This window comes from Halyomorpha halys, unplaced genomic scaffold (assembly GCF_000696795.3).
Source record: "Halyomorpha halys isolate HHAL.00 unplaced genomic scaffold, Hhal_1.1 Scaffold18.1, whole genome shotgun sequence".
Lineage (NCBI taxonomy): Eukaryota > Metazoa > Arthropoda > Insecta > Hemiptera > Pentatomidae > Halyomorpha > Halyomorpha halys.
This window is the reverse complement of record NW_027114407.1, coordinates 467,955-495,828: the sequence shown is the minus strand read 5'-3', so window position 1 is coordinate 495,828 and position 27,874 is coordinate 467,955. Positions and strand designations below refer to the sequence as shown.

The 27,874-nt window shown below is 28.9% G+C and overlaps 3 protein-coding genes across 4 annotated transcripts in view; 2 read left to right on the top strand and 1 right to left on the bottom strand.

The window, feature by feature from the left end:
• The window catches only part of LOC106680392 (ATP-binding cassette sub-family C member 4), a 79,274-nt gene that overhangs the window by 10,669 nt on the left and 40,731 nt on the right, over window positions 1-27,874 (bottom strand). The window contains exons 1-15 of one of the 2 annotated variants that reach the window (XM_024359562.2): window positions 15,538-15,678; window positions 13,219-13,301; window positions 12,447-12,525; window positions 11,887-11,997; window positions 11,654-11,788; window positions 11,349-11,553; window positions 10,019-10,241; window positions 9,749-9,905; window positions 9,501-9,639; window positions 7,077-7,187; window positions 5,416-5,616; window positions 3,098-3,384; window positions 1,828-1,925; window positions 1,666-1,751; window positions 1,429-1,566 (exon numbers count right to left, since the gene is read on the bottom strand). In XM_024359562.2, coding sequence (XP_024215330.1) covers window positions 1,429-1,566; window positions 1,666-1,751; window positions 1,828-1,925; window positions 3,098-3,384; window positions 5,416-5,616; window positions 7,077-7,187; window positions 9,501-9,639; window positions 9,749-9,905; window positions 10,019-10,241; window positions 11,349-11,553; window positions 11,654-11,788; window positions 11,887-11,997; window positions 12,447-12,523 — 1,968 coding nt within the window. In that variant the 5' untranslated portion in view covers window positions 12,524-12,525; window positions 13,219-13,301; window positions 15,538-15,678. Of the gene's footprint in view, window positions 1-1,428; window positions 1,567-1,665; window positions 1,752-1,827; window positions 1,926-3,097; window positions 3,385-5,415; window positions 5,617-7,076; window positions 7,188-9,500; window positions 9,640-9,748; window positions 9,906-10,018; window positions 10,242-11,348; window positions 11,554-11,653; window positions 11,789-11,886; window positions 11,998-12,446; window positions 12,526-13,218; window positions 13,302-15,537; window positions 15,679-27,874 lie in introns of those variants that run through there. The other variant, XM_024359561.2, reaches the window with a different exon arrangement.
• Window positions 14,890-18,405, top strand: LOC106680780 (jerky protein homolog-like). The gene is made up of 3 exons (XM_014420714.2): window positions 14,890-15,227; window positions 16,619-18,041; window positions 18,117-18,405. The coding sequence occupies exons 2-3, from the start codon at window positions 16,665-16,667 to the stop codon at window positions 18,243-18,245; spliced, it is 1,506 nt and encodes a 501-aa protein (XP_014276200.1). The 5' UTR covers window positions 14,890-15,227; window positions 16,619-16,664; the 3' UTR covers window positions 18,246-18,405.
• The window catches only part of LOC106680771 (luciferin 4-monooxygenase), a gene marked incomplete at its 3' end in the record, with an annotated part of 52,631 nt that continues 47,362 nt past the window's right edge, over window positions 22,606-27,874 (top strand). The window contains 1 exon segment of the mRNA XM_014420702.3: window positions 22,606-22,754. Within this exon segment, the coding sequence (XP_014276188.3) occupies window positions 22,635-22,754 (120 nt within the window). The 5' untranslated portion in view covers window positions 22,606-22,634.

Sequence of the window (27,874 nt, the reverse complement as noted above, 5' to 3'; positions counted from 1 at the left end):
AAAAAACGACAGGACTTTTTGAATGACCTGGTAGTTTTAATTTGGTACAATTTTGCCCTACATGTACAATGCTGAATCATAATTTTTACTTTTTAACTCCTATAATATCATTAATGTCCTTATCAATATAATATCAGTCGTCCTTATTATGAAACAAAAATTATTAGTAGTATTTTGTATACTTGTATTATGATGATCTGATACTATTAGGCTTCATTATGAAACAGGTTCCTGGAGGTTAGAAACCGATCCTACCAAAAATGGTTTCCTACATATCTCCTTCCAAAGATCTCCAATAACATGCTAATCTGAAAGATGAGATCTAAGTAGATTCTCAAAGCTATCTTAAGAAATCAATTCAGGGATGATTACTTTTTTTGTTCTTTATCAAGCCTAACAACTTTACAAATACATTACAATAGCAATAATGTAGTTACTTCAATGAAATCAATTGGGTGCATGTACTACAATCTCGAGTTGTGTCACCTTCTGAAGCCTTCTATTACCTCTTCTTTCTCTGGATCAAATATTTTATGCAACATTTTATATTTCGAAAATCTAAAGCCATACTTCCACTAGCAGTCACATTTCCCATAGGCAAAAAACAACAGGAAATATAATAAAGATTTGCAAGTCTTCTCTTTAATTTAGCAATATAGAGGATACTAGGAAAGCAATATGTAGGAATCCAAGGTGAAGATACAAAATTGTCAATCAGCAGACATGCCCAGCAGGGGCATACCCAGCATCAAAAATACGAGGGGGCAAGCCATGGCCTTTCAGGTTGTGATATTTCAGCACTGAAAAGGCGAATGAAATCAAACTTTTAAGAAAATTATATAGTAGTTACTTTACTACAATAGTAATTTAGTAGTTACTTTACTACTATAGTACTTCAGTAGTTACTTTACTACTATAATACTTGAGTAGTTACTTTACTACTACAGTACTTTAGTAGTTATTTTACTACTATAGTACTTTAGTAGTTATTTTACTAATCTAGTACTTTAGTAGTCGCTTTACTACTACAGTAATTTAGTAATTATTTTACTACTATAGTAGTCGCTACAATTATTTGTTTGTGAAAAAAAAAAACATTTTTATTAAATTAATATTTTTTCCACTTCTAGGGGGGGGGAGAGGAGGCAGCTGCTTGGTACTTCCATGAGTGCAGGTATTTGGTTTTGCCAAATACTTGGATATAGTAACCAGACCCCACTTAGTCTTAGTAGAAGCCTCACCATCGATACATTCAATCAGGTTAATGAGTTTACTTACCTGGGTTCAAACAATAAAAAACAAAAAACAAAAAAATATATTGTTTTCGCTAATTGCATCCCTGAAATATTTTTGGAAGTGATCACCAACTAGCAAGCTTAGTTTGTAACAATAAATTTATTGCATTAAATAAATCTCCCCCACACTTACCTGCGAGGAAGAATTTAAAGTCGGATCTCCTTCCTCTGAAAGGGTTTCTTCACTTTTAGATTTGTTTTCAACAAAGGCAGAAAAATCTAATCCACTAGCCAGTAACTCATTATAAGTTCCAATCTTCTTTACATGTCCCTAAAACGAGGTAGTATTTAAATGTATTTGTTTAACATAACATATAGATATTTGCTTAAATTAAAAAGGTAAAAAATAGCATCAAATAAAGAAACTTACTTTCTCCAGAATAACAATCTGTTTGGCACTGTTTAGGAACTGGAGCTGATGAGTAGCCAATAAAACAACTTTGTCTTTCAATATTCCTATCAAGAGATGAAGAAATGTTATTAATATTAAGCTAAAAACTATTACAAACAAAAAAAAATACTTGTACAGTACCCGTGATGCATTCATTAAAAAGGTGTTTCTGAACATTTACATCGACAGCTGATAAAGGATCATCTAGCAAATATATATCAGCGTTCCTATAGACTGCTCTGGAATATTAAAGTTAAAATTTTTAACAAATATACAGAACAAGGTATGATTTGATTTAAAAAAAAAATAATAAATGAAAATTAATTATATGTTTAATTAGCATAAACTATTAAATATACCAAGAAAATAAATCTGTATAGCTAGCTTCCATACCATTTCCACTGGGTAAATAGATATGTAAACTCTTATATTTCAAGCTTTAAGAATATATTTTCTCATTTTTATTTTTAATAAATTTGATTTCATTTGAGAATAAAATCCATAGGAGAAGGTGTGTTTGAAACATGCGTTTCAAGAAAAATACTTTTACTGGGAAGTTAAAGAAGAGGACAAAATTCAGCAAAATTAATACTGGTCCATTTTCATGCTAATTCTAAACTTCCCTCCAAACTAGGCCAAATCAGATGAACCATTTTCAAAATATAAGTGTTCTGAGAAAAATATGTTTGTATATGAATTAGCAAAAGTAGAGGATGGAACATGATAAAATCAGAGGCCAACAAGGTACTACCAACCCATACAATCCCTAAAAATGTCATCAAAATTGGATTAATGTTTTCAGCAATTTTGCCCAAACACAAACTTGACAACAGATAGGGAGTGATCTAAAACTTTTCCTTAATATATAAAAAGTAAAATGCAAGAGAAAATTTTCGGTTTTAAAGTAAAATTTTTTTTTGTAATTCCTAACAAGAATACAAAATTTCCCTCTCATTGGTAGTGATGAAATGAAAATATATGTATTTCAAAAATTGTAATAATATTTATAAATTTTATATTTTTATTTACTTCCATATTTTAAAAATACTTTTGACAGTTTATTTAATTAGAAACAACCAAATGAGTTTACATCTCATTTACATCAGATCTGATATTTTAAAAATATTTCAGTGGAAAAACATTAACATTGGTGAAAAAATTTTTTTTTTTTAGGGAACAATTTTTGATCCTGAGGACATAATTACTTTTCACTTCCTGTATAAATACAGAGCTTCCCTAACTTCAGAAGTGAGGAAACACATTGGTCTTTAAGACTGCAGTGTTTTAAACAATAGGAAAATTAATTTTACTTTGCCATAGATTGCGATGAGCATTTTAAAATAAAGTAAATTCTTTAGGTTAAAATAATTTATTAAATTTCTTGATCTAATATAAATAAAAGTATAAAAACCTGGCCAAATTTATTCTTGCTTTTTGTCCACCACTCAACGTAACACCTCTTTCTCCAACGAGGGTTTCTTCTTTATTAACAAAACTTTCAATATCTTTCTCTAAAGCACACACCTTTATGACTCTCTTGAATCTATCTTCAGAATATTTTTGGCCAAACAGTATGTTCTGTTTGACAGATGCTGCGAAAAGCCATGGTTCCTGAGAGGCATAAGATATTGTTCCATTTATATCAATGGAGCCAGAAGTAAGTAATATTTCCTTCAAAATAGCATGAAAAAGGGAAGTCTGAAAAATATATAAAGTAAAATTACTAATTTATTAGTTATTGTAGATTAACAGATATCAGACAAATTAGAAATAAAATATAATTAGACAATTATTTTAAATATTCTTGTTTGAGAGTGGTTTAGTTTATTCTTAATTTAAAACAAATTTGATCCTTTTTTACTCTCAACTTTATTCTTTACAACTTTTCCAACGTTTCGACCCTCAGGCCATTCTCAAGGATACCTTCATATTGATGTCATTTCCTTTTTCAAATCTTAAAAATGCAGGCTAATTACCTTTGTCCCATATAACCTTTTCTAAATAATTTTTTCCTAGATTTAAACCTTTTATAAAACACTTTTCTTCCTTCCTTCATTCACATTGGCAACTTAAAACAGTTTTAAATTAAGAATAATTAGACAAATTTCATGGTTATTAATACTGCCTTAGCTTTAAAAAGCTTTAATATCTCTAAGCTTTAATACCTGAACCAGTCACTATTGTAGAGGTAAGAATTATACAATATCATATTTTATCGTCTATTAATATCAATTTACTACTATCTACCTAATTTATTGTTATTTATTTTTCCAAGCTTGTTTATTATTATTTTCTTTATATCTTTTTTGTCTCTGAATTAAGGTTGTTATCTCATTTTTTTTAGCCCTTAAATTCAGGTCGAAATGTTGACACAAATTAATAATTTTCGTTTATTAGTGTATTTTTTGCTGACTGCACTCCCCTCCCCTCCCCCACAATCTTCTTCTCAGATTTTATTTATTTTGAAATACAGTTTTACCATTAGCAGTGGGTATGTCCATGTGGTATTATGTCTATCCCTTTGGTTTAAAGTATACCCCAGGTGATTTGTAGCAAATAAATGTGACCTTCATACTAGATTAAGAGAAACCTGATGGGAAACGTTTGAGCTACAAAAACATCCTAGCCCTTCATGCCATGAAATACATGCTGAGAAAATATAAACAAAGAATCACATATAATAACCTTTAAAAAATTTCAGGAAGATACTTTGACACAAATATTAATGATAGAAAAAAAAATTTCAGATTTATTTATAGATTTCTAAATACAATAAGTAGCCAATTTATAAGGTCATGGTAGCCTTGATTCATTCTTAGGTATTTTTTAATTCTTTCCATCATAATAATTTAATTTTTGTATTATTTATAAATTATATTATTTAACGCTCTTCATTCTATTTAAAATTACTGCTAAATGAGAACAACTTTCAACCGAAAACGTCTCAGGTCCTACTTTAAGCAGAATCTAAATTTTTTTGTAAATGCATTTGCTTTATCTAAGTAAACAGTTAATGCAAATTCTAAAAACTCAATGTTACAGAAAACTATCTGTATGACAATATTGTTCCAATTAAAATTTTGTTTACTTCTTTTTTACCTCTTTGTAGACGATTCAAAGCGGCATCTGAAATGTTCTAGGAGATGTATTAGTTTTGAACTATGATAAAAACTAACCATTAATTAGCTTCTTCAAATTAATTATTAGAGTTTCCAGTAGGAAACTGGTGCACTATACATCAAAAATTAATGTGAAACAAAGTCCTATAGAACGAATCTTTGCTAATAGTGGTCCAATATAGGTGATTTTTGTTTTTGTTTCTTAGAGAATTTAATGGTCTTTTAGGTGATCATATTTTAATTTTTTTATTAAATGAAATTAATGTTTTCAGCTACTGCGCAGCCATTATTGAACTATGAGCACCTGATTTTTTACATAGCTTTCTGGAGCTGAAATCCTTCAAAACAAATTAAAAAAACAAAATGGTTCATGAGATAATCATATCCAAGACAGACAGAACAATGGCCAAAATTACATTTTTGTGTAAATTGGATATTTGACCTGAATATAATACTTTTTTTATCTAATAGTGGCAGGAAAGTAAATAAATTGTTATTGTAATAACAATGAATTGTAATTCAAAAGTAAATACTTGGGGAAAAATACTAAATAGAAAAACTTTATTTTTTTTTTTTTTACTATACCAAAATTATTATATCTGCAGCTCACCTTTCCTGAACCAACAGGTCCTATAATGATAATTAGTTCTTTAGGCTTAGCATCAAATGTAACATTACTAAGAATATTTTGCATGTTTTGATTCCAGTTGATAGAAACATCAGTTAAAGAAATTCCTTTAAACTGCTGCGATTTCAAGCTCTCTTTCAAAGATGTTACAATTTCTCGTTCATTTCCTTGTAATAGGAATTTCTGAAAAACTACAAATACTCAGTTTTCACAAAACAGACATAAAAATGACACTGAATCCAGATTTTGAAAGTTAATAGTATTAAGTTGCAATTAATCATTAAATAAATTACTAAAGTTGAATCGTTTGTTTCAGAAAGGTCACGTGTCCAAAATTATGAATTTATTATCTTAGGCGACAGTGAAAAAATAATGTTCGATACAGAGCAGGACTAATGTCAGATTCAAAATAGAGTTAAGAAATTTGAATGTGAAAGGAGAATGAGACCTCATCCATATTATTGATATTTCCATGTTATTTTCCTCTCAAAACGTTAATGTTAAAGGTAAACTAGGTCAAAAGGACAATGTCAACAACCCTAAATAGTTTCATGTTTATTGATAAGAATACAAAAAAACATAGTTTCTGACCGATAATTTTATTTAGGTACACATTTTCAAAGAAACATTGCTGTTTAGTTCAAGATAAAAAATAGATTAAAAAATTATGTAAAAATAAATACAGAATTTTTTGCTTATAATGGTTAAAGTAAGTTGGTTGGTTTTGGTGGATAATGGTTTATAAATGATAAAATAACATACAGAAAATTATTTAATATGGAGGGAGTTAATATAACATAAACTAGCAGTATTAGCAGTAGTAGCATAATAATACTTTATGTTTTATTTATTCTGTTCATAGTTATATGATTTTCTATACATCATTTTATCATTTACATATGTAGCCTTAAACTTCTACGTTAGTTTTACATTGTTTTCTACCATGTTTATTCAGCAATAAACACTTGCAATGTGGGTTAGAATACAGGCTTCCAATAAATATTTTTTTTTTTTTTACTATTCCATTCTGATCTCCATACAGACCTGTTTATCCTTCATTTCCATAACTGATTAACTACAATAGAAATTTCATAACTTTTTGAGGTATATGTACTCTATTATATATACCCTCAGTATTCAATTCAGCGTTTAAATAGTCAATATTGCTTAATGTAAATAAACATTAAACTCTAAATAAACTAGAAATATTAAAAATCATAATACTACATTTTATAAACATCCGTATATTATTATTATTATTGGTACCACAGACCGCGGAGGTCCAAGACCTCCATAGGCCTACTAAGGAAATACATCGCATGTTTCCTGACGTGGTTTTTTCATAGGGTGGGTTCGTCACTCCCATGCCTATTTTTTGTGAATATGCCACCCATTGGCTAACGAGCCTCACAAATGCCTAGGGGGAGGCTGTGAGTAAGTTTTGTATAATTTTATGCTTGAAAAAACCGAGGTGGGCCGAGGCTTGATCTCAAACCCTTTGGTTAAGTAGACAGACGTGTTGCCATGCTGCTACCATCGCCCCCTATATATGTAAATATCTACTAAATATACATACATACATACATACCTACTAAATATTTATATATATAAAATATATACTAATAAGCTCAACAGCACAGTACCTCAATTCTTTTGACAGACGTGTAACATTCAGAAACCTGTGAGATAGCGAAATTAAAATATTCAGTAATTGTCAGATGCAGTACATTAAAAAATGAAGTAATGACAAACACCTAGAACATAAATAACAGATTTTATTAATTTCAATGAATCTAATAGAAAAATAAAATTATACATTATATTTATTCAGGGTCTCGGATATCCCTCAGTAGTGAATTTCAAAAGAATTAAAATCTGTTTGAATCCGCCATTTTTGAATTTAAAAAATCTTTGACCAAATACTTTTTCATTGATCTACAAAGAAAATAAAAAGTTCCAAGACATTATTACATATAAGAATTGAAAGAAAGTCTAATTGATTAACTATTTCTTTTCTGAAACTTTTTTTTTAAAATTTTTTATTTTTTAATAAACCAACTAAATCAGATTTTTTAAAATGGAAGATTGTTAAGAAAACAACAGACATCCAAATCTATTTAAAACCAGGAACACAATTTTTGGTATTTATATACTCAATATAGATAAAACAATTCTTTATACCAGAGATGAATTGCCACAGTAAAATTTTTTCTATTTTAAAGTTCACAATAGGAATATATTTTTTTCATTTTAATTCATTTATTCACCAATAAATGATATTATTAAATCATATACCTTTTTTCTTTAAATTCAATTATCACTTGTTCCTACCCAAGGTCCCCAACATGAAGGGCCCAAATTCTCTTCACAGACAAACATACGACCTCATTAAAAAAATGTCAGAGGAAAGTTAAAGGTCTACTTTATGGTTTTAACTTCAGCACAAAAATTATGGTTGATGCACAGAAAAAACTAGGGACTTTCAGATACCACCTACTTTTTATTACTCTCAATTTTAGTCTTTAAAAAGTTACAAATGACCCCACAAAATGCATTTCAATATCTTCAAAACATAAACATTTTAGAATCTTGTATTCTCAATAACATTATCATTTTTCAGACAGTTTATAAACTGGAATCTTGGAGAAATGATATGTAATTCTTAGTATTAGTGTTTTTTGTTTGTTTATTGTCTTTCTATTACAAATATTTTAGGCCTGTTTATATAGTATATTTTTAATTTTTTTTTTGAAAAATGCAAAAAAGTAGTTTCTGAAATTGTTCACAATTATGAAAAGGAATTGATTGTATGAATTAATTGAACAATACAAAAATTAACTCCGATAAATATTATAACAATTAACAATAATAAAGTATAAGATGATATTTCATGAGAATACTTGTTCTATCTATGAAAAGTACTGAGCGTAACAGTAATATATCGAGCTTCCCTACCAATACAATGACATCCTGTATATTCTTATAGTCACCATAATACCATCGACAATTTTATTTGGTGAGTATGGAGCCATATTTTGGAAATAAATATTGCTCTTATAAGGAACTAATTACAAATGAATGCCTTTATAGGCAAAAAGGATCCATCAGACTAAGAATTAATCCTTTAGGTAGTTAAGCTTCTTAGGAATTAGGAACTAGAATCTCCATTGTATAATTCATAATAAACAAAATGGTAGGGAATTTTTATTTCAACAAGGGGTTCACTGAATGAACGAATAAGTTAATATTATTGTAAAAAGTAAGGAATAACCCACAAATCAGTACCAAGAGAAACTGTATGATAAAAAAATCTTTGGATGCATACATTAACTGGAATATGAAAAAATTTCTCTATTTTTAAATTAATAATTTGGATTCATTAGATGAATAATTTCCCTTTCATAATTATGGTATCATTTCTTTCATTCAAAAAACTTATGGTATCATTTCTGAAACGACTTTTTTGAAATTTTCAGAAAAAAATACTACACCAAATGGCTTAGAAATATTTTTATATTTCTTAATGATGCAGTTTGTAAAGTTCATCAAAAATAATATTATATTGAAAATACAAGATTTTAAAATCGTGTAAATCCTCATATTTTCAAGATATTAAAGTGTGTTTTATGCAATAGTTAATGACTTTTTATTGAATATAAATAACAATATTGAAAAGTACTTTGTATCTGTAAAACCTAAGTATTCAATCGCCTCAGCCAAACGTGTCTCATCAGTATTAAAATTAAATAGTCGTTGGTGAAACTATAAAAGTAAATCTGCAATTTTTTCAACTGGTATTTTTTGATAAGATCATTCACTTGACAATGAAGCAATGAGAAGTAATTAGTTAATTTATATCAGGTACTCTATTTAAAATTTCATGGAGGCACTTCATTTAATATAATTAATGGGGAAAAAACTTTTAAAATACAAAAACAACACAGTTTTATAAAAAAAGAAATGTACTCTCTCCATCACTTAAATATCACTTAATTAATGAATATAAATAATTAATTAACACTTGTATCATGACAATCGAAATTTCAGTAACTATAAACTCAACTTACTTTACTTGCTGTTATATCATTTCCTAAAAGAATATATGTGAGAATTGTTAGAAACACAGCAATCCGAGTATGAAACATTGCCAATGAATACAACATGCCTCTGACATAAGAGAGCTTTCTGATAACTTTAATTTCTTTTCTAAAGCAAAATTACAAAACAAAAATTAATCAACATAAACTGATGCAATCGAACTACAATTGTAACTACATATCTTAATATCTATAATTCTAACATATCTAATTATCACCTTCTAATGAGTGAAACAAGCTTTTCAAAAGGCTTTTCCCAGACATACAATTTGATAATTTGAATTCCAACAATAATTTCATTCATCAAGCATATTCTATCATCCGATTTCAATGCAGTTCGCAATCTCATTTGAGAAGTAATCTTTCCAAGCCAAGCTGAAAAATCAAAAATTGTGTCAACAAATAATATAAACTTTTAAAAAGGTAATAAATATTTTTTCCATACTTCATGATGAAGATTTCAAGAGATAATTATGGCATATACTCACCAACTAATGGTATGGCACATATTATGACAGTTATTCCAACAATAGAAGACTCTCCTGTATAATACCATAGAAAAACTGAAACAATAATAGTTTGAAATGGTCCAACCCAGACATCATGAATAAATGCAATAACATAATCGAAACGAGCTGCATCATTTGCGAGAAGGTTGACAATATATCCAGTCGATATTTCATTTAGTTCTGCTTTGCTCAAACTTAAAACCTAAAAATAAAATGTGATTTCAATTTTTATTGCTTAAAATGTGATGCTTGAACCATAATTTTCATATTACACACATATAGGTTGTATATGGCATATATTTATTCACTTTCTTATTTAATTTATAGTTCAAAATTATTTTAAAATATAAATTAAGTAATTAATAATTATTTTAAATTTTAATAATAATGAAAAATGCATTAATTCTCATATGAAGAGTCAAATTCAACCAAAAAAAAAGAACAAGTGAATGCAAATGACAAATATTCTTGGAATAGTATAAACAGTGGTTTCGGATAACTATGAAAAAATCTTTCTTGAATAAGCTTGCTACAGAGAACATTCGGTGTTATTTTTTTAACTTGGGTTTCCAGGCCACCTCTAGCTCTTCATTATTCCATCTGACTGCTGTAGGAATTTCAATTTTTTTTAATATCATTTAATTACATTACCTATGGATATTATTTATATTACCTATGTATATGTACATTATTATTATTATATGTAAAAGATTATGCTAAATGTGGAAATTAAAAAAGTAATTTTGTTTGGAAGAATATTTTTGAATATTCCTAGATAGAGCTTTATATATTTTTTCTAAAACTTGAAATTTAGGTAGTTTTAAGAAGATAAAAATTTAATTCTAGATTCCAAAATAGAATATAAAATCATTTAATACTATTAGATTTCTGATAGCTCTTCAACCATATTATTATTCAATATTAAATACTAAACAATTAAGTTAAATATTGCAGAATTTAGATGTTTTGTACATAGTATATTGATGTTGAGCCTTTTACAGTATGATTTTGTTGTTTTTTTACAGAATTTTCATTCATATAATTGGCTCTGGTTTAAACTTCAATTAAGTTATGTTCCATTAACTAATTTAATGGACTTGTTACTAACGCTTCGTTTCGGTAATCATGTCAATTATTGACATTACTATAAATTAGTTTCCAGCAGCTTGTTTAAGTGGAGGAGAGTGGATTAACTATCACTTTTCAATGACAGGCTTCCAATGTTGATGAAACTTAGTGCCCATAGCTAATCTGATTATGGAAGAGGTTCATCAACAATGTTATAATAACTTTTTATGGATATATATACCTTCCTGTAGATCAAACTGCTGACAGCAATTCTCAACTTCATCCCGATGTGAAAAACTTCCAAATGGTAAAAGTTAACTAAAAATACCATTATGAATGGTGCCACAATCAGTCCAGTGGCACTCAACTGAAACATTTCTTCAGTAACATTTGAGTTCAATTCGAAATAATTTATAAACGGTATAAGAAAAAGAGGAGTACCTAACCTGTAACATGATAAATTTACTACTTTAAAAATATTTATAAGCATTGATAAAATACCTACATATCAAATCAAAAATTTAATTAAAAAATAATGCTAATTACCTTAAAATAAACTCGATAAAAGATACTAAAACTCCATATGAAATAAAACTTTTCAAGCATGACAAAATTAAAGCTCTTAGAAGTGATGGTTTGCTTTGATGCTTATCAGATGAAACTAATTCGTTCTTCCATATTCTGAAAAAAAGGAATGAATAATAAATAAACAATCCTTCAAAATATTCGAATCATTTATATCAAAAGTTATCTATAATGAGAGCTGTACAAGTACACACTTTTCTAATTGATCACCAAGTAATGCTGATGAATCTTCTTTAAGAGGGCCGTAAAAATCTTCTAATTTTTTTATTGAATACTTGCATTTCCTTAAAACAGGAATAATCCATCTAAACAAAGAATGACACAATCATTTATACATCATTATTCAACTATTTAATGTAATAATTAATAATAATATTATTAATATATAAATGATTTATAAAGAAGTGAAGATATGGAATCAAGGAGATCCGGTTTGGTAAAGAAAGCGTTAAATCAAACAAAGTCTATGGATTCAGGATTTTTGGACTCCTTCACATCAAAACAGTCAATAGAAGAGTTTCATACATTTACAATACAACTAGATTAAATTTTATGAATTAGTTTAATTACTTTTTCATTATTGATTTTAGAAAATAAATTTAAACAGTCATTGCAAATTTTAAAATAATATAAACTAATTTTTTTTTTTATTTTGAGTCACGATATAAATCAGAAAGAACTATAATACTCTATAGAGTCTTTTGGGCCAAAAAATGTTTGAAAGATTGGCATTAAATTAGATCTAAGTACTCACAAATATGTTAAAATAGAAATAAATGATGCTTCTTCTCTTGGGTTTTTTAAAATTTCTTTTTTTCTTTTTGAGTCCATATCTGAAAAATAAATAATAGAAGAAGTATATTCCAATATTTTGATACCCAGAAAACTTAATTTGCATAATATTACTTAAGGGAAACAATAAGCCATTTATTAGTCATCACTGGCAGGTTAGAAAAACATAAAGTTGGGACTAAACTTCAGCACTTAACCATTTATTTTATTTCACATATAAGGTTAAATCAATTGAAATCCATTATTATTTTGTATGTGTCTTTTAAGGATTTTATTTAATAGATAACTGCTTAAATTAAAGCCAGCCATGAATCTAAGATGCAATATAAATTACATGCAGCATGTAAAAATAATAGAAGGTTAATATGTTGTGGGTGGTGGTCAGGGAATTATTTAAAATAGTAGAAAGTTATGTATCAAAACCAAAGTTTCAATCCATAATGCAAATCTTCATCACAGTATTAAAAACGAAAACACAAAACATTAACATTACACAATACTTTGATGAAAACCTGCAGTGTTAATCAAAACATTGGTTTTTAATTAAATTTTTTTACTATTTTGCATACCTTTTTGAAAGCCAGTCTGACCATCTTATTCTTTAATTTTATATTAACAATATTATTTATTATATACTTTAAATTATTACAACTATTATTTACTGTTATTATTATTATTTATATATTTACTTATAAACTTTCTAAATAATAATAAAGAAAATAATAAGTTCATACTTGCAGTTCCATAAAACTTCGATGTGGTCAAACCATGTAACACGCCCTTGGTAGTTTTAGGAATTAAATGTTCTTTTTCATCCCTAAAAAAATAAAAATAAATTTATCAAATTGATTAAATATTCAGATATATAAGGCAGAGTATTTGTACTTTTTTTTTTTTATCTCAAATATGGTGTTAATCCACGATTGATGAATTTCACACCTTTGATCTCCAAAACAAGAGGAAGTTCATGCATTTAAAAAGACAAACTCCATCTCGTACTTAAAAAAATTATTGAAGACATCAGTTAAAAAAATTATCAGAAAATTATAAGAATAATTTGAGAGCAACAAAATTAATTTTGAATTCTTGATACAGCATATCAAAAATAGATGTCTGGTATCTAAATACAAAAATAATAGAGATTATGATATAAGTGAAACATTATTTGAATTCTAACCATCAAATAATAAAATTGTAATATTTTCTTACAAATCCTTATCTTTTTAACATTTCTCATGATATTTATTCTCATTATTTACATACATAACTTTGATTTATCAGAGGTATTTTCCTACAGTTAGTTATAATTTTATTTTTTGTAATACTGCTTGTTTTTTTTCTTTTGTTCTCATATTATATAATGGTTTTTTACAAAGACTTAGTGAAGAGCTACAATTTAGGGCAAAATGTCCCCACTAGCTAGCTTCTTACATTGTAATGTTAATGTCATGATTTCAAGAAAAGACCATGGAAAAAGTCAGTGTCAAATTGACTTCTCTTCACTTTGAAATCGGTGCATTAAAGAAAAATACCGATGATTAGTGAAATGAAATAGTATAACAAGTAAAGTTCTAAGTTTACACAGAATGTCAGAGTTGTATTGGTCTGATTCAAAATAATTGGTGAAGTCATTAAGTAGTACCATTAAATAAGTGTATTAAAAAAAAAAAAAGTGCATAGAGCCTTACTGCTTCTATTTTGAATATTAGATGTTTTCAGAACCAATGATGATAATTGAAGAAGTGTAAATATTCCTTTGAAACAGTTGTTATAGTTAAAAATTAATATTAAATCAATGCCTTTAATTAAATATTAGAAATGAGGGAACTATACTAAAGACGATAATTCTAGAGTACTTCTTTTCAATCTGTAAAGGAGCTTAATAACATTAATCATACAAAAGGATTTGGCTTATTTATTAAATATTGCATTTTTAAAAATGATACATAAAGTACACATTTTAGAGTAACCGCTCAGTCAAAATGATATCAAAATTAATAATTAGTTCAAACTAATTACATATTTATTGCATTGAACATTATTGAAATATGCCAGAAAATAAATATTTTTGTAATGCGCTTTACATTTTAATAATTCCAAATAAAAATTAATGAAAGGATACAAAGTTAAATAAAATATATTTGTAATAAATAACCATTTTAAAAACTAAAAGTATTGTCTGTCATATTAAGAACAGAAAGGATAAAAATAATTAGGAGATTTATAAGCGAAAACATTTCAAAATTATTCAAAATTCAATCTATAAAATATGTTTTATTTTTCATACTAATAATATCGCTTTTATAATATTTAAATAATTAAAATTAAAAAAGGTAATTTTTTCCCCCCTCTAAAATTGGTATGAGAACATTTTGATGTGGATTATAACCTGTATAACCTTCCCGAATAAGTCAACTTGTGGTTATATGTTTGTAAATAGAATTGTAAACTTAATTATGTTTTGATCTGATATTAAAAACTTAGAACGATGTTCAAAATGATTCAGTTATTTGAAATTTTTACTAGATTCAGAAATACTATAAATTCTGACTAATTCGGATTATATTTTAAATTGTGTCATAAGTCTTCTTAAAATGTTAAGTTAGGTGAAATTAACAAATGGACTGGCTTATTAATAATTAAAATGGCAACTTCATTCATGAGTCATTTCTATAGCTTCATTCTTGATTATTTTAACGTTTTATGTCATCTGGATAATATTTGCAAAATGTATAGATAAAAGGTAAGCAAAGTATAGATTTTGGTTTTTCTAGAAATTGTCTTCTTCTTTGTGTTATTTTTAACAAGTAATTGTCCTGTGTTTTTTTTTTTATTATACCCTTGTCATAATAGTAACTTAATACTTACAAAAAACTTTCTAATCAGTGTGAATTAACAGTAAAATTTACCTTTACGTGTAAATAGTAAAAATTAATGTTAATTAAAAAATAAGTTGTTAGAGTTATGTCTAATCTAAGAAAATATAGACAAATACATCTTTAAAGTAAAAATGTTAGTAACTTAAAAAAATTTAGATAGTATACTTTACTTACTAGGACGTTAATATGTGCCCTATTTTCTTTATGAAACTTATTAATTTATTTGATATGTATGTATTGTAGAATAGTTCTTTAAACACACTTTTTGCAATGTTAAACACGAACACGCAGTTATCACTACTTCACATGCAAGGTCGGAATTCTCTTCATTGATCATCTTATCATAGTCTTGAGTAAATTTTTAAAATTTATTGTGCCATTTTTGTCAGATAAAAACACTACGATATTAACGAAAAATATTTTATGATTTTATAGTTAGAGGAAGATTTTTGGAATAAATAAAAATTAATAATAATTTTAATATCGTTTAAACCATTCTTAGTATTTTTATTTTATTTTTAAAGTAGCATTCATGAAACGTTTCTCATACCTTTATTGAAAATTTATTTATATGTATTAATAAATAAGCAAATGACTCAATAAAAAAATATTAACGATAAAACATAGAAAGAGCGAAACGATCTATTTAATTTGTGAAGTTGTATTGAAGGAAGATGTTCTTATCCTTCTCATAACAAATTTTATTAATCACGTTAGTTAATCATTTATACATAATACAGAAGAACTCCATTTATCCGGATTCAATACAACCCAAATTCGGATCATCCGGAACATTTTTTCTCTTTTGGTACTTGTATAATCGTTACTTTTTGTCTGAATATTAAAAGTTTTGTTCTCAATAAACTGATACAAAATTATAGTTTATAATATTTACAAAATTCCTAATTTTAGTTACCAATTTAAGATGTATTAAATTTCATCACTAATTTTGATATACAAAAAATTAACACGTAAAGCTTTTTTTAATGATATATAATCTAACATTTTATATTATTTTTAACTCCATAAATATTAAATGGAATTCTTTGTTGGAAATGTGGATTGTTCGGATACTTGGAAATACTAATAACCTAATACAATACTTTTGGAAATATGGATAGAAATTTTTCGAAGAATATTTCTTTTTTTTTTTTTGTATACTTATTTATAACTAAGAATTCAATTTATTTGTCTTTAAATGTCTAAAAACTTTTTTTTTTCTCACTTTTGTTTTTTGATTTATTGTGATTAACAGTGTTTTTTGGTGGTTATGCGTGATACATAAAGTGAAAAGTGGCGAAATGTCTGGTAAAAGAAAGCGAGTAGTAATCGCTATAGAACAAAAAATTGATGCAGTTTATAGACTGGAAAATGGAGAACCTTTGAAAAAGGTGGCAGATCTAAATGTCGGAACATCAACTGTTTCCGAATGGAAGAAAAATAAAAATGACTTAATCAAATTCGCTTCGAAAACCGCTTGCAGTACGATACAAAGAAAAACTATGAGAAAATTCGAAAATGAAGAATTGAATGAAGCTGTTTTTTTGTGGTTCATGCAGCAGCGGGAGAAGGGTATACCACTAACTGGTCCATTAATTCAAGAAAAAGCAAAAGTTCTTGCATTACAGTTCGGGGAATCTTCTAAGCCTTTTACTGCGAGTTCAGGATGGTTGGACAGGTGGAAGTGTCGCTATGGAATCAGGCAGTTGAATATGTCTGGAGAAAAATTATTAGCCGATGAAAGAGCTGTAAATTTTTTTATAAATGGCATCAAGTCACTCATAAAAGACTACACACGAGATCAAATTTTTAATGCTGACGAGTCAGGCTTAAACTTCGCCCCTGGATATAAAAATATCAAGGAAAGAATAACCATTCTCGCCTGTGCCAATGCTTCTGGAAACCATCGGCTCCCAATAATGGTCATTGGGAAATCTAAGAAACCAAGAACTTTCAAAAATATTTCCCACGAAGATCTACCTGTCATCTATAAAAACCAACGAAGTTCATGGGTATCAGGAGAACTCTTTAAGGAGTGGTTTTATGAACACTTTACACCAAGTATAACGGAATTCCTTGAATCGAAAAATCTTCCAATAAAGGCTCTCTTAATTTACGCACCTTCTCATCCTGAAGTTTCTGAATTAAGAAATGGCGACATAATAGCTCACTTTTTGCCACCGAATGTTGCAAGTTTATTGCGGCCCATCGACCAAGGTTTCATGGATTACTTGAAGCGCAGCTATCGAAAGTTATTGTTAGAGTCGTTACTGAACGAATCTAAAGATTCAAAATCGTTGGATGAAGTTTTAAAAAGGATAAATTTAAAAGATGTGATTTATTGCCTGGCGGAAGCATGGGACAACCTTAAGGAGTTTACACTAGAGAAGTCGTGGAGCAAAGTTATAGAAGATTCGGTTTCTGAAATTCCTTCTGAAAATACTATTGACGAGATTTCTTCCGAGGAAATGAATTCCTTAATAAAAAAATTCCCAGGGTATGAAAATGTGGACAATTCAGAGGTGGTAGAATGGCTTAATAGTGATACACACTATGAACTCACTGACCAAGAAATTGTTGAAGTTGTTCTAGAGAGTACTGATGAAGATGAAGATAATTCCGTAATTGTTGAGACTGAAAGGATTGTGACGGCAGAGGAAGCTTTTAATGCTCTACAGGTTAGTAAAACAGAAACAACATACAATTATTATTTATGACGTTTAATTTTTTGCCAATAATATGTTTTATTGCAGGTTGCTTTAAATTTCGTAAAACAATCTGAAGAGGCAACCCCTGACGATGTGTTACTGATGAAACGGTGGCTGGGTATTGCCGCGATAAAGAGAACCGAAAACGACTGCCATACCAAAAAATCTAATTAATTAAATGTTAAAAAAATTTCAAATTGTGTACATACATGTCATTATCTTCTCTGGCATAAACATAAGTATTACATACCTAATGTTATACCAGTACTGCATAAAAAGTAAATATTTATATATTTTTGTATATCACATTAATAAAAGTCATTGGTATTTTTTATTTACTGATCTTTACCCTCCCTCGTTTGGAATAGCCTCGATCACATTATTCCGGATATACGAGGTTCTACTGCAATTTATTTTTGTTAGTATCAATTGCAGTAGACATGGTTTTTATAGGTTTTTGTTCTACTGTTCCATTCTGCGTAAGATAAAGGTATTGTTTTTTTATTAATGACAGAGACAAAAACCTGACAACCCACCACTAAAAGCTGGTGAATTAACTATTACATTTGAAACGGAACTTAAAAATTCCGGTATTTATTATGCTGAATCCAGCAGTTCACCACTATTAATGCGAGTTTAATGCCGGCCTGTATCTCTGAAACGAAAAATACTGATATCTCACAGGGAACGAAACGGTAAAACAAAAATCGCGAAACGAATGATCCCTAATCTGCATCAATGAGTTAGCTCCATCCTATAAATTTTTTTTACATTTAAAAAAAAGTTCTTAATATTTAATTTTTGGGATAACTGTTTTTTAAAAATAAATAGCATTACTAAATCATACAGGATCATTTTAATCCGTTTTTCTTTTCTCAGTGTAGAGGAAAGAGATGAAAATATTGGAGCTTATTGCAACAAATACTCAAAATAACACATAGAATAACAAATATTTAAAACCCTGTAATTATTAATAAAAAAATATTATTTAACAACGAAATACAATATTGTAAAAGAAAACATTTAGTCATCCTTTAGCTAGACATTCTTCAGATTGATAGGGGAATATTTAAGATTTTTTCTGGACGTGTCTGCTGCTCTGACGAATTTCTAGGTGAGGGACTAGACCTCCTTCTTGAACCTGGAAGTTCTCATATCTAGAAGTTCCAAGCTACTCACTTTTTTTATCATGGAAAACAGCTCAATTCAATCAATTCTTTTGTTGTGTCTGAAAACGGCCAAAAATTGTACTACCTCCTTATTGTGCAGACTAATCGATGTCAACCTTGAATCAATTATCTGTTTCTTTAGTACAATCTTCCAAGCCCACTCAGGTATCAATTCTATTTTCCAAAGCTTTCAACAAACTCGTATTTTATGTAACATATTAGTCAATTTCGTGGAGATATAATAGAAGAACTTTAGTAGCCATCAAATGGCTCACTCCTCTGACCCCCACATCCTTCATAACTGGTGATTCCAAATTAATAATTTTTTCATAATAGTGTAAAACCTATTTTTTATTATTATTTAGTATTGTCTCACATCAGCCATTATTTTTGTTATTATTCCTCTTTTAGTAAAGGAAATGAAAACCATTTATTTATTTGCATAATATAACGATTGCTGTAAAACAATATGATGTTCCTGTTATTTTCCTGCCTTTAGTTCTCTTTTTCAGTTATATCTAAATATATATATTTTTTAATATCTTTATTGAAATTAACAACTGTATATTACATAATGCATTCAGTAAATTTGATCTTAGTTAAAATGGAGTGTTACAGGCGTTTAGAGCATATACCCATTGGAAGCACTCTAATGACATTTTACATTAGCTGGTCTCGTGGTCATCTTCTTTTCAGGCGCCTCGGAGGATTGTCAGGAATGATAGAGGATGCAAAGTTAGAAAATAGGGAGTTTAGTATGGAAGGAGTAATATCTGGTTCTGGCTAGATCGGTTACATAGGGAACATTAAGGTCTTTATGTATGATTTTATTTGTAACAAAGTAAGGAGCATTGAGGATTTTACGAAGGATTTTGGATTGTAAGGATTGAATACGAGAGGAATTCGAAGGTTTAGTGGAGCCCCTAAGCTCAACTGTCTATGTCCAGATTGGCCTTATTACAGTCATGTAGATCAGTCTTTCGTAATGTGTTGGAGGTTTAGACCGTTTGTCTAGTAAGTGCTATAATATTCGAAATCGACGTGCAGTTCTCTGTCTTTTCAGTCTTGTGTGAGGATTCCAGGTTAATCGTTTGTCCAAATGTAGTCCAAGGTAGCGGATTTGTTCGTCAGGGGTAAGAGTAACATTATTAAATGAAACTGTAGGGCAGTCAGTAGGTTTACGACGAAGGGTAAAGGTGATTTGATGGGATTTGTTGGAATTTATCTTAATCCTCCAATTACGACACCATTCTTCAAGGGCTGTGTTATGGGATTGGAGAGTTTGGGATACAATTAATGGGTTATTATTAACTGTGAGCACACATGTGTTATCGGCATACGTGGTGAGGATAGTGTTAGGATTGGTTGGAATGTCAGCTGTATAGACGGTGTAGAGGATGGGACCAAGGAGACTACCTTTTAATATTTAAATTAATGTGTTTCAATAAATTATTTTTATGGACCGAAAGGTATTATGTATTTTATATCAAATGGTCTACACTCAGTATTTTTACCTTAATGTATAGGTAATATTATTTCCGTGATTATCAGAAGTACATTACACTTGTTTGAAATAATGAAGTTTCTAGCTATGAGCATGGCCATAGATCAGTAAACCATCTTCACCTCATTATATACTATGTAATACAGTCTTTTTTTTTTTTGATAAATATGTTTTATATATTTTCCTCGCTATATTTAGGCACATTCAGCGGCTTCCTATGGACCAAATATAATGGTTTTTTCTAAGTATAAAACTTGAATATCAGTCAAAATTTGGTCATATAAACTTTTGTTTTCGCATTATTAGCGTTTAATGCTCCCTAAAATTCCTCTAAATTTAATTAGTGGGTTGTAAATTTGTATATCAATTGAGTTGGTGTTTAGACAACCACGATGTTAATCATTAATATAGCTAGGAATTTCAATTACCGCAATTGATATAAACCATGATAGAATTAAAAAGAAATTAAATATTTTAGATCTGGTGAGAGAGAAATGCTTTATTCATCCATGCTGCCCAAATACATCGCGTTGCTACATTACACAGCATACTAATCAACCCGTGATCGGACATATATAAATTACATATATGTATTTATATGACATAATAAAAAAGAAAGAAAACAGTTTTTTCCCCCACAGTTTCCTTTTACAATCAATTTCAGTCTTCATGCTAAATACAAATATTTCAATTTATTCCTTTTTTTTTCTTTCCCTTTTTTTTCTTTCCCTTTCTTCTTTCCCCTTCTCTTCCATTTCACCATTTCACAATTTTTATTTCATTTGATCGAAAAATTCACTCACCCCAATTCACGTTAAACAAATTCACTATTAGACAGCAATATGAGATCAAACAAGAGAAATAATAGTCACAGCAGTAGATCAGTTTACAGAAAAACAAACAAATAAATACATTTTACCAAAACAAAACTAATATATAGATTTAAAAGAAAATATAATAATAGGTTGGTTAAAAGAAATATTTAAATGGAGAAATAAATTTAAAAAATAATAAAATAATTTATTGAATAAATAAGTCAAAACACACAAATCGACAGGTAAAATAAATAAAAGAATGAATAATCTCAGAGCTAATTTTCATGCAGGTATGATTCCCAGGGAGTCCAAAATAATATTTTCACCAAGATCCCATCCCCGATGCAAACACCTAGGCCTTCTAAGAAGCTCCTTGTTTTATCTTGTATTGTTCCGCGAGATCCAAACCAGAGGCCTCTCATGGTGAACTATCTCTCTCCGAAGGTCTCGCGGAATTTTTCCTTCAGGAAGAAGATGCATTTTTCATATATTTAATTTTTTTTCCTTTTCCACTTCACCCTCCATGTTGGAGGTCATTACTCTCAAATCTTACCGTCGGATCCAAGACCAGATCCGTGCCTCCAATTTACATAAATGCGACAATATCGGCGTATCTAATGAATCCGTCGGTGTCAATGCAACAATCCTCCTCGAAGCAGGTGAAGTCTTTTTTTCAAGGAACTTTGAACTTTCTTTCACCCTGTGGTTTCGGCGTGTTATATATAAAATAAAAAAAGTTGCTGTATTGAGGGACAGAGCTGTAAGGAAAGTCTTTGTTTAACATCGGCAAGTAGGTCTGGAGGGTAGATTGGATTCCGAGAATCCCATTTTACCTTTCTGTATAATGCCTCCACAAAAGTATCTATGTGTAAATGGCATTCGGAAATCTACAAAGCAAATTAAATTAATATATAGTTATGAGAACCTCATCAAACTGTTTTGCACTAAAATTTAAAAATACCTATGGCATAATTGGTATCAACTCCTACGAAGATCATTGGTTTAAGTCAGGGGGTAAGAAGACATGGTGGGGATGGAGGTAGGGGTGGGGAGTTGAGGAGCGGCAGAGCTGGACATGACGGCAAAGGTGAAGTATATCTCTGGTCCCCCCGCGCAGGAGTTGGACCCGACCCTCAGCCTCGCTGAAGTCGTCCTTACCTGCCTCAAGAGGAACAATGTCAAGGCTACCGCTCAGGTCTACATATTATTTGTTAATCATTTTAGGAATTACTGGATACCCAAAGTCAGTTCATATACGTAATATGAATCCTATCAAATTAATTTGAGAACCTACGATATTGGTTCAAGTTCCTAGTTTTAACTAATTAGAAAAAAAAATGTCCAGGTTATTTGTTTATAAATTTGTTAATGCACCAAGTATGATAAATGTAACTATATACTACGTGGTCATGATACAGTACTAGTAAGTTTTGTGCTGTCTTCAGGATAAAAGAAAATATCTTGAAAGTCTAAATCATAAACTATGTTATGTTTTGTCCGCTTGGTTAAGATAGCTATACACTGCATACCATATAGATTCAACTGTAAATAATTCATAGAAATGCCTACATGATACATACAAATGACAACATAATACTTACAAATGGTAACATAATAAATAAAAATGACTACAAAATACCGTAAAAACGTTTAATTTTGCCCTAAGCGGCATCATTTTTCCCAATACATAGACTTTAATTCCAAAGAATAGTGTTACGATTTGGATGATTAAGAGGTGTTTTTATTTTTCCTTCGCTCTCAGGTAATACTGCATAATATTGATAGGTTTGGTAAGTTTATACATTCCTCCTACCAACCATGTCATAAATAAATTTCATATGTCTAAATTGACAAAATAAACATTCCCATTTGTAAAATTATAAGAAAATAATGCTAGGGTAAAGAATCCTATTTACAAGGTGACGTAGCTATAACGGACTTTTAGAAATAAAAAAAATGTCTCTAACAATATATAAATAAAAATGATATGGTTTTTGGAAACTACAAGTCCACAATCTAACAAGAAAGTACTAAATCATTTTTTAAATTCTCTTAGCAATAAACTGAAAATAAATGACGACCCAAAATTTTGGGGGCGAAGTTAAGCCATTTTACGGTTCTACAACAGCTCCGTTAAATTAATTAAAACTACAATTTAAAAATATGACAAAAACGACCAAAACAGTAATATTATATAAAGTTCATGAAACACTAAACAAATAATTAAAAAAATAATACTTTGTCAGATCCTAATAAGAACCACAACCTTATGGAATTCCATTGCTTCTTTCATTCATAACTTCCTGTCTATCCACTTCTCATAAAATACTATATAACCATTCTGAGTTTAGAAAGGAATAAGTTAAAACGCTTATTTCTATTTATTTTTTTTTTACAATTTTATTTGTTATTTAGGAATTTCGAAACTTATTTCAAGAATAAACCTTCAATTGGTGTGTTCATGTAATGTAAGTAAACACTAACAGAAGTCATAAGTAATGTAAATGGATCTATATTTTATTCTTATAACATTTGTAAAAATGGATACACATAGTTTTCAATTTATTAGAATTTACCATCTAATTTATTATTTCATCGTTTTTATTTCCTTGGTACAGTTTGTCGCTAAGGCAGTTAAGCTTAGCGTTCATTTCCTATTGTATAATTCCATAGTGTATAACTCTATTATTATTAACTATACACAATTTGAAAAAGAAATAATCTGATATAAATTAGTTTTCAGATTGATAATCAACTATTTTATTGAGATGTCATTCCCTACATAATCTGTTTTTCAGCAATCCGAAGCATCCGTGTTTCATAATTTGTTTATTTTTTTACTCACAAAGAAAGATAAGTGGAGCAAATGTGTTCCTTGATATGTGATAAAAAAATGTTTTAATGTGACTTTATCAATTTATGTTTTATTACTAATTGATATTTTTTTTATTACGAATGGTTAATATCAATTTGAGTAACAACACATACAACAAAGTTCTTCGATATGTTATTATATTTTATTTAAATCTGTTTAATTTATTTTCTCTCTATTCTATAAAAAAGTTTTAAAAAAGTCTTATTTGTATTTTATTTTACTCTCTTATCGAGTCGAAAACTTAAAGCCTTAGCAGTTAAAAGTTAAAAAAGAAAATGAAACAAAATATATTTATATTTATCACACTATATTGAAAAATATAATACAATCTGAACTACAGAATACATGTAAATTACAGTTGTACAGTTTGAAGAAGGAGAAGTACAATGAAATTGACATTTGTATAATTTATTAAAGGGGGTTAGTTCAACGTTGGGGGGGGGGAGAGCAAGGATTACTCTCCCCTTATTATGTTGTAATATTTTTTTCGTGTTATTCGTCAAAAATGACAATTTTAAAATAAACTTCAAATGTATGACTTTTTTTATATTAAATATTATTTTTGACGATTTGCTGAGTGCAGCATAATAGTGATTAGAAATCATTTCATCCGCCCGAGGAGACCCCATACATTGCCCACAAATATTCAAGAACGTTATTAAATTGCTAGGCGATTTGCCTTCAGCATATTTCGGATAGGAAAAATCTCGGATAAAAAATGATTTTATATGAGAAAGTTTGAGGGAAATCCCAGAGCTAAGTGCTATAGTGGAGGAAGAAGTAAAGTAGTTTTCACTACCGGAAAAAACCTGGGATAATTAATTATTAAAACCCTACACTATTAATATTATAGTAATCAAATAATTGAGTGAAATATGTCCTGACCTTTCCCTTATCTTCTTTCTGTTTTCCTTTCACTCCAACTTCCCTCACACCACGAACTCTCTCAACTCTTTTTCCCCTAAAGAAGGTTAACAATGTTGTCCGAAACGCCAACACGTATTAAATAGTATGTTTTAATTCTACCCGCGTTCCAGACCATCGCATTTTATAACTATGACAAAGCTTGTTCCCAGATTAAAAAAGATAAATAAACAACAAAGCTCTACAGTACAGTAATGTCGAATTCGTCTCCAATTTTTGTTTGAAAGCAGATAAACATTGATTTCATGGTTATATTAATGTATACAAACCATGAAAAAATTACAAAAAGAAAGAACTCTTAAAACATAATTCTTTAACATTAACATTTCCAACCATTTCACAAGAATTGAAATGTAAAAATAGGAAAAATGGAGGGATTATTGAGAGAAGAAAATATGAGAGTTCCAGTTCAAACTTTTCTGGGCGATGCAATTCGTTTCCAAAACCTATTATTTTTTTTATTTTAAAGCTCACTTTTACAGGTATTGACTCATCATTGAGCTTGTGTGTCTGAGAGCTCATGAGAATCTGATCTGGATCCTACATTTCGGACATTTTTAAAATAGCGGATTCCATTATTATTTGAAACTCACATTTCGGAAATGAAAAAAAAAAAAATCAAAGGTAGTGCAAAGGAAATTAAAAACTACTAAAAATAAAATAATTGATTGATTGGAGAAGATGGTCAGTGGTGCGGTCAGCAAAAAATAAACAAAAATATATTTATTCCGACGTTTCGACCTACGTTTCACGTCTTCGTCAGGGCTATAAAACAAAAGAGATAACAACCATCATTTAGAGAAATATAAAATTTTATCTCTTTTGTTTTATAGCCCTAATGAAGACCTGAAACTCGGCAGGTCGAACGTCGGCATAAATAAATATTTTTTTGTTTATTTGTGTTGTTTCTTTGCTGACCGCACCCCCGACTATCTTCTCCAATCATTAATCTACGGTCAACTATCTACACCTCATTAAAAATAAAATAACCTTCTTATCTACATACATAATATGAAATAAATAATAAATTATAGTGATCTTTACGCTATTATAGTGTGAAAGTTTGAATTTACGAGATAATTAGGACAATTGCTGTTTATCACAGCTAGTTGTTGCATTTATCTTTAAACCAGGGTTGCAACGTTTTAATTCCAGTTTGGCTCATTGATAAAAGCTTAGCGCAAGTATTTATACTATGACTAAAACGAAAGTTTAACAATTTTTCGTGTAACAACTTATTTTCTTCCGAGCTTGTTCAAATTAATATTACGTAGGGCTCAACATAAAGCATATTACATTTATTTTATCTCCAGCTTTCTAGAAAGTTAGTAAAATAATGTCAAGAAATAGGTTTTTTATTTACAAATTTATGAAAGCTCGTTTGAACGTTTGAAACATATAAGTAAACAATCTTATATGTAAACTACCTCAAAAAAATACCCATGTTGAAATTTCTGTATGATTATACAATCAGAGTTTCTGCCGCTCCCATACATACCGCTGTGCGGCTTTTTAGTAAATTTACTATTCGTTAAATTAAATTAACGAACTTACTTATTTTAAATTTTCTTTGATATAACTAGTTTTTATTTAAGTTATAATTGAGTAACATGAGCATGAATTGATTTAAGTTACATCATCTTCCATAATTCCTAAAGTCAACTTTCGGCATACTTAATTATTGTATAACCTATTTCGGGATCGACTCTTTGCAAGTCATTTTATAGTCATATAACACCTTGGTTTCCTAGTCATTTTATAGCCTAATTGTCCCAGAAGTAACTTTACAGAACAGAACTTACGAAACCTAAGCGATAAGATACGTAGGAACAATGAACATTCAAATAACCTTATGTAACATCAAAGAGCATACAAACCGTAATGACTGATCGGAAAATATTTGTCGATTATGGTTTGCTTTGAATGTATTTCTTGAGGAAGAATAAAATCCTTATTCATATTCTTATTAAAATTAATATACATTAACAAGAAAATATTCCGCAATTTTTAATGATATTTTTGAAAATTAACTGTTAATAATGTTATTAATTATTTAATTTCAAGTGAAACACCTCTTTTTTTATCCTGAGCGGATATTTTCTTAGCAAATTATTCATCATCAATCGGCGCGACAACCCATTACTGGGTCCTGGCCTCCTCTGCCTGGGTCCTGCTCTTGCAACACCACGCTCCGAGCAGGGTCCTTAAAGCCCCTTTAACACCCAAGCAAATTATTAGGTGAGAAAATCAATAAGTTGGAAAGAAAATCTATTTTTTGTAAAAAAATACTTTGACCTACTCATCATAGCAGTTTCTTTCTAAATGTTCCATTTCACCATAAAAAAATTTAAAGACAATGAAATCCCTTAATTCCCGCATTGAAAAAAAGTTATGAATAAAAACAATTTGTTGAACAATTGGCTCGGGGTAAAGTAGATCAATACTTTTTTTTTTTTCATCATATTCGTTTTTAACTTCGTCTCAAAGTACCAAATACCATTTTTCAAAGAAATTAA

What these genes read in the sequence shown, in the direction of transcription:
- LOC106680780 (XM_014420714.2), top strand. Translation starts at nt 16,665, where the DNA reads ATGTCTGGTAAAAGAAAGCGAGTAGTAATCGCTATAGAACAAAAAATT. An exon ending in AAGCTTTTAATGCTCTACAG is followed by an intron (nt 18,042 to 18,116) that starts GTTAGTAAAACA and finishes GTTTTATTGCAG; the next exon opens with GTTGCTTTAAATTTCGTAAA.